Source organism: Canis lupus, chromosome 3 (genome assembly GCF_003254725.2).
Source record: "Canis lupus dingo isolate Sandy chromosome 3, ASM325472v2, whole genome shotgun sequence".
Lineage (NCBI taxonomy): Eukaryota > Metazoa > Chordata > Mammalia > Carnivora > Canidae > Canis > Canis lupus.
The window spans coordinates 64535033-64542450 of record NC_064245.1 but is presented as its reverse complement, the minus strand read 5'-3'; the positions used below and the strand labels follow the sequence as shown (position 1 = coordinate 64542450).

The window sequence follows — 7418 nt, the reverse complement described above, 5'->3', positions numbered from 1 at the left end:
TTCACTGAGCAGCAGCAAACTTACATTTTTCATGTTGTGTGTAGTTCCCTGTGGACCAGGGCAGACAGAATTGTCAGCTGCCTTCATATCTTTACATGTCTCTCTCCACCCCTGGCCTTCAGCAAAATACCTGCTTCTGAATGAACTGAGCAAGCTGAGAATGTGGTACAACTTTCCCATTGTCTAGTGGGGGTAATTTTGTCCTCAGAGCATCTAGGAAACCCACACCTAAAGGTGTGCTGCCTCCTTGTGCAGACTAGCTTGTAGGAGAGAGGGGATAGAGTCAGAGGACCCCAGTGTAGCCAGGACTGCCAATCAATGTTTTGGTTCTTTTGTTTTGACAATTGAGAGAGTGCCCTCCAAACTCCACCTGGGCCACTCTCTGTGCTCATTTGGTTTGTGTTATTTCCCACATACCCAATTACCTGATAAAAACTCCCCTTGGATAACCTACTTTGAACTCACCAGCCCTTTTCTGAAATCTCCCCATCTTCATCCGGATGCCTCATTTATCAGGGCTCCTAATGAATGTTTTCTTCCATATTGTTCATGAACTGTTTCTGAGTGAAACATCTGAAGGTCAATGTTGTATGTGTGGTGCTATGGGAACCAACACCACAGATGATGGCTGCCCTTGCGTTTGTCAGTTCCAAACACTTTTGCCTCCCTTCTTTGTTCTGCCAAAAACAATTCAGGAGAGAGGTGGGGGAAGTAGTGGGTGGGTAGGAGGCCAGATGACGTAGGCTGGACTCCAGATATTCAAGTTGGCACTGGTGTAGTTGTGAGTTACTACATAAAGCCAGTGCCGCAGGCAGAGCAGAGGCCCTCTTTATGCTGAGAGGTAGTTTTATGATGAACATAAGACAATCCCATTACTGAGCTGCTTTAGGGGGTGCAGACATGCCATCCTGAAGCACCTCTTACCTACCTGAAATCTTCCTGTCTCTTGCTATCAAGAAGAACCATATCTTAAACATGTGTACACACACACGGGCACACATGCAAGCTGGCCCCTCCACTTCATATTCAGAAAGTCTCCAGAGAGAAAATATGGAGTGCCAAGTTGGATGGAAGCTAATGTAAAATCTATGTTGTCTTTAAAACAATTTTTTTTACTGTGTTTTTAAAAACATTACACTGGGATGTAAATCTGTAGGAAGGCTAAGCATGAACAAAAGCTTAACTTCTGGAGCTTTCTTTTTGTAGGGCATGAAAGGGGATGTACACATGGAAAGGGTGGAGGCATTTATGGCCTGGTCCATGTCTAAAACCACAAATTTCATTCTTCTCCCATCAGGTAAAGAAAATCATGAGCTTCAAACATGGAAAGGGTTGGGGAAACTCCAGACCTGGGTTTCTCACTTACAGATCTGCTTGGTGACCTTGGGAAGTTGCCCAGCTTTTCTGGGCCTCAGTTTCCTCATCTAGAACACAAGGATGATAACACCTATCAGACAGGGTTGTTGAGGGGGATTTATATAAGCCAAGGGCCAAAGGCACTGACACCTGCTAGATTATCAATAATCACTGTTCTTCTTTGCTTATTGCATTAGGGAAAAAACCCTTCACACTTTTTAAAAGTTTCTATAAGGAAATTTTGAACTCCCTTGGTCCTGTGCTGTGGACTTTAGGCAGTCAGTTGTGTTGAACACCTTCTGTGCAAGCAGTGGGGCACTAGGTGCTTTAGATTTATTGACCAATGTAAGACTTACAGCAGCCCTTCCAGATGGGTTTCACTGTCCCCATTGTTGAGATGAGCTCATTGGAGTTCAGAATAGTTAAACCATTGGCACAGAGATGTTGTATGGGAAGCAGCAGAAGCAAACCTCTAACCCAAGTCTAGGAAACTCTGCCATGTTGGAAACAAACCTCCTCCCAGTTCTGCAGTTGTCAAAGGCCATGAATGAACTAGAAAAATCATCCTCTCTTGGGCTGGAAATGGCCTTAAAAAGTCTTTGCATCTAATCTAATCAGTGCTTCAATGTTCATGTCATTCTGGCTAGAACAGGGTTAATATTTAATGAGACCTAGAAGTGTTCAAGTGTTTTCTTGTCTCAGGACTACATGAAACTGAGATGTAGGAGTAGAGGAGATCCAGAGGACTTACAATCTGTGTAGACTTTAAGGGGAAATGTCCCTTACATGGGGTGGCTAGGAGAGGCCTCGGATGGACTGGAAAGTTGGTTTAGTTCTTTTGCAAATGTGGGTAAGTTTCATTAATCAGGTCCTGGGCCCTATCCTACAAATGATTCCGCAACCTTTGGTGTTCCTGAACATGCCAAACATGAGTCAGTCATTGGAATATAAGCACCATGAAGAGAAGGATTTTTTTTTCTTTTTGTTCGCTGCCATTTTCTACCCCTAGAACAGTGTCTGGCACATAGTAGGAGCTCACAATAGGCCATTAATTAATTTCAGGGCATTTGCACTGACTGTTCCCTTTGCTTGGAGCATCCTTACTCCAGAATTCCTCACTTCTTACATATCTAGACTCAAAAGTCACCTCCAAAGAGAAGCCTCTTCTGACCATCTAATCTAAGACTGATTACCTATCATCACTGTTACCTCCATCTCCTCTTTTACTTTCCCTATCTCTTGTACGTTTGTGATTTTATCATCACTTTCCCCACTGGTAGTTCCATAGGGGCAGAACATCCATATGCTCATCTGCTGTGGACCGCTGTATCTCTCTCTAGCACCTAGAACAGAGCCTGGCAGTCAGTGCTTAATAAATTACATATTGAATGAATGAGTGAGTGGATGAATGCATGCAGACTCCATGGAAAGAGCTTAGCACAGTGCCTCGCACATGGCAAGTAACAGATAAATGTTACTGCTGACATTGTGAATAACAACACATTCTAGATTGGCTATTGACAATTCTCAATGTAGGTCCTGGTAATTTGGTGAGTGTAAATGGCCACTCTTACACCCCACTTGCCATTCCTCCTTGCAACTGACAGAAACTCTACAGTACAGTGGGGTGTTTTGTTTTGTTTTGTTTTGGTGTTGGTTTTTTTTTCTTTCTTTTTTCTTTTCTTCTTTTTTTTTTTTTTTTTTTTTTTTTTACCATTTTTTGCTCTTCATTTTCTGCTTTTAGTGAAATTGTGACAAGGCATTGGGGGCACAACCTCCTCTCTCCCCAACTGTTGAATAAAAACACTTTCAGATCCTTCTTAATAACATGTAAATGACTAACAATCGCATCACCCCTACATCCCACCATATTCCAGCCACCTGGCCTCTCCCAGTTTCTAGGATTTTTATATCTCTTCACTTTAACACATGTTGTCATTTGCCCAAAGTGTCTCCATTCTGCCCCATTGCTACCTATGGATACTCTTTCCAAAATCCAGCTCCAATAATAACTCCTCCATGAAGTTCATCCAGAATTCTTCCAGCAGCTTCCACCTCCTCTCTCCACACTGCTTTTTCCTGTTTCCATTGAAGTTTTCATCATAGGATGCTGTACTTAATCAAGCCTCTCTCCTTCAGGCCAGAAATGAGCCCCTGAAAATCAGGGGTTTCACATATAGCAAGAAGTAATGCCCAGCTCTGACCTGAGTCAGTGGAGGACGTCTCCCTAGCTTGTGGACTTGGCTTTACGGATATCCTGGGTTCAAACCCTTCCTCCCTTCTTACCATCTGTGAGATCCTGATTTGTGTTTTTAATCACACCATGCCTTATTTATCCCACTTGAAATCAGGGATCCTAATTATTACGGCACAGTAAGCAACAAGCACCACAGACCAGTGGATGAAAGGATAAAGGTAAAGATTCTGGAATGGGTCACATTTGGAAATGACGTAGGATGGGTAGGGAACAAAAAGTCATTACTTACATATTTTTCCCACTGATATATGGGGACTGTTTATGAGTTCATTGAAAGTATACATAAAGAAACAAAAAATGGTTGAACATATTTCTGAAAAACACCCAGAGCTTTATTAACTTTGTTAGTTTAGCAGAAAGTGCAATGCACTGGAATCATCATTCTGGTTCATTTAGATCAAAGAATGTATACTGCTTATATACACATAGCTTTGTCAGCCGTAGAAACATATGCTGAGGTAAACAACCTCTGAAAATAAAATTTAAGGAAATGAATATAAAGTAAACTCCAAAACACAAAAACAAAAGTTATAAAACCCATTTAAATATTCCACTGCACTCTCATAGCACAAATGTTCATCTTATTCAGAGCGCTGTACCACATACTGAAGGGCTTTGACATAAAACCTCCTAAAGAACTTTGTTCTCTTTTGATCTCATTAGCATGAATTCCCCTGGACCATGGTGATGAAGAATTTGCAGAGAGACCCCCAGGATTCCCCACAGTAGTCCAGGGCTATCTTTGACTGCTTTATTAAGTCCGGATCTTCCTCACACTTGGGGTCTTTGGTGGCTATGGTCTGGGTCTCCACTGAGCCAGAAGGGATGTTCTCTTTGACCTTTATCTGCTCCTTAGGGAATAACTCTTTGACCTTGTTAGGTTCCACCAGGGAGGCCTTACTGACTTTGCTCTGCTCCCCGGGAGAGGGCTCTGTTAATTCCTGGCTGGGTTTCTTGGTCCAAATCAGAGTGGAGTTCACCAGCTTGAGATTAGACTCTGGAAACTTCTTTCTGCACACCTTGGTTTTCAGGATGGTTTTGGCATCCCCACAGATGACCTTTTGAGAGCGCAGGTTCCGGCCAATTTGTTTCCAATAGACATTCTTTTTGTTTGACTCTAGGCAGAAAGTTGGATTGCCAGTAAAGAGACAGGAAAACTTGTTATCCTGTCGGGTACACTCAACCTTCAGGGCGATACCCTCTTCTTGCTCAGTCACCACCCATCTGCAGTTGGCATGGTCTCGAGTGACAAACTTGCCTTTGGTCAGTTGCTTGTGTGGCTCAGTATGGGTCTCTCCCAGAGCACGCAATTTATCTCTGGTGCCTTTGCTGACATGTCTATTTTTTACTTCCTTTTTGCCCTTTACCAATGATACCTGAACAGCCAGAAGAAGGAAGGAGAGCAGGGTGAGGCTATGGATCCTCATGGCTTCAGCTTGGTGGGAACCTGTTTGACAAGAGCAGGTGAGTCAGTGCTGGGCAATAGTTCAGCAATACAGTGCTGCAGGATGACCCTCCCTATACCCTGACACATGCCTCCTTGCTTAGAAGTGAGATCAAGAATTCTTCTGGTTCCTGGAATTACTAGACTAGCGGCCTATCTATTCACATTTCTGCTTGACTTGAGTCCTGAATGTCAAAAACCTCCTACTCTTTCTCCATTCCTTCACCACTCTCTGAGCCAAATAAAGTCTCATCCCTCATTTACTACTCCTTTACCCCTGCATTCACTCACTCACTCACTCACTCACTCACTCACTCACTCCTTCATTTACTCATTAAACAAGCATTTATGGAGCATCTGCTATATACCATGCCTCAGACTAGATGTTGGCTTTATTAATGTGAATGAGTAGGTCACATCTTAAAGAGATTAGAAGCAAATTTTTGAACAATATAAATAGCATTGACAAGGAGTCTGTCCCAATCCTGTCCCCAACTTGATCTTGGCCAAGTCACTTTCCCCTCTGGTCTCAGTTCCTCTGGATACTGAGGTTTTAGGTGTGATCATTCCCAAAGTCTCCTCTGGCTCCATGTGATAGATTTCTAACCTAGTTCTACATGGACTCAGGTGACCACACAACAAGAATGGACATGGCAAATGACATGAAGGATGACGTTTGATCCGACATTCAACATGTGTGGGATTTGGACACTCTGACATAGATGGGTTTGTGAGGGGGGCATTTAGGGTGCAATAAAAGCATAAGGAAAGGCATGAAGGAGGGGAGGTCATACCATTTGACTACGCAAAGTGAACCAGCCTGGATGGGGTGAATTTTTACCACAACATTTAGATTAGGAAGTTGAAGGGAAGGATGATACCTAAATGATTTCTGGAGCCCTGGGTGGCACAGTGCTAGGCATATAGAAAGCACTCAACCAATGCTTTTAAAAATAAATCACTGCATGGGTGCCTCGGTGGCTCAGTCCATTAAGCATCTGCCTTTGGCTCAGGTCATGGTCTTGGGATCCTGGATCCAGCCCCCATCAGGCTCTCTGCTCAGTGGAGAGTCTGCTTCTCCTTCTGGCTCTGCTACTCCCCACCGCTTGTGCGCTCTCTCTCTCTCTCTCTCTCATGCATACATGCTCTCTCTCTCTCTCAAATAAACAAATAAAATCTTAAAAAAAAAAAAAAAAAAAGCTGTGCTTGGTAAGTAAAAATAAATCACCCCAGGTAACAGATGTGAAAATTCAGGCTCATACTGTAAATAAATTGCTCAATATCCCTTATTGGGCAAGTGACAAACCTGGGAAAGGAGCCAGAACTTATCTCTTTGATCTTTTATACCACCAACCACCAAGTTTGCTCACTTATTGCGTTTCAGCTTTACTCTGTCCTTTGGAAAATACTGACAACAAATAAAGTTACAAACTACTCAGGGTTTCATTTGGTATAATTCATGATAAGATGATTCATACTGTCAGTGCCCCACTTAAAAAGAAAATATAGATTTTGCTTGTATATGGGGCAGGCCCAGAAAATGGTCCAGGTCTTATTTCCACCTTGGGCTTGTGGCCTCTCCTCAGAATTGAGAAAGAGAGACAGTCACAGGTATGTGGGCTCCTGAATGAAGCATGGACAGGTGCCTAGGCATGCCATGTGAAGACCCACTTTTTCATCAGGGCATTGAGACTCAGCCCCCATGTGTCCCTGATAAGATCCATAACCCAGGATCCTGAGGTCCTCAGGGAAGTGAAAAGAAAGGTGGGGACTGAAACTCTTAAAAGAGCCAGACTCTTACCTTGTTCTGAGTATGCAGATCCAGTGTAATCCCAGATGTGAGAGTGAGCTTGCAGGCTTACAGCTGTCTCATCTGCCGTGCCAGGCAGGGAAGGCTCTTTTTATTGAAGACCGACAGGATTTTACAACACACACACACACACACACACACACACACACCTGTCTATCTTTATCACACTCCTCCCAGCCACGCCCCTTGGGAGGGAGCCAGTTCCTGCAGGGAAAGTGGTTGGTGTAATGGTGTAATCCTGTGGGAGGGAGGTACTGCAGGACATTAGACCTGCTTCCTCCAAGACCTTCCCTTTCCCCCAGGGGCCGGGATAGGCGAGCAGTTCAGCCTTGCAAAGTCCCTCCTAATGGGATGAGGACTGTGGCAGCAAAATCCGTGGAGAATTATAAACAATAACAAAACTACCATAGCTGCCAAGCCCTAGTGTTGCCCATTTTACCTAACGTGGTCCTTGAATTCCCATAATATCCACCCCATGATATGGTAACAAGGATTCCTATTATTTTACAGATGGAAAATTGGAGCGTATTGATATTCAGGGCTTGTCCAAG

At 43.6% G+C, this 7418-nt stretch overlaps 1 protein-coding gene across 1 annotated transcript; it reads right to left on the bottom strand.

Annotated features, from left to right (window-relative positions):
- Positions 1 to 3923: 3923 nt before the first annotated feature.
- Positions 3924 to 7010, bottom strand: FGFBP1 (fibroblast growth factor binding protein 1). Its single transcript, XM_025438070.3, has 2 exons — positions 6859 to 7010; positions 3924 to 5060 (listed from the first exon to the last, which is right to left on the bottom strand). The coding sequence occupies exon 2, from the start codon at positions 5038 to 5040 to the stop codon at positions 4273 to 4275; it is 768 nt and encodes a 255-aa protein (XP_025293855.1). The 5' UTR covers positions 5041 to 5060; positions 6859 to 7010; the 3' UTR covers positions 3924 to 4272.
- Positions 7011 to 7418: the final 408 nt, after the last annotated feature.

Coding starts and splice junctions, on each gene's coding strand:
- FGFBP1 (XM_025438070.3), bottom strand. CDS start 5,040: ATGAGGATCCATAGCCTCACCCTGCTCTCCTTCCTTCTTCTGGCTGTT.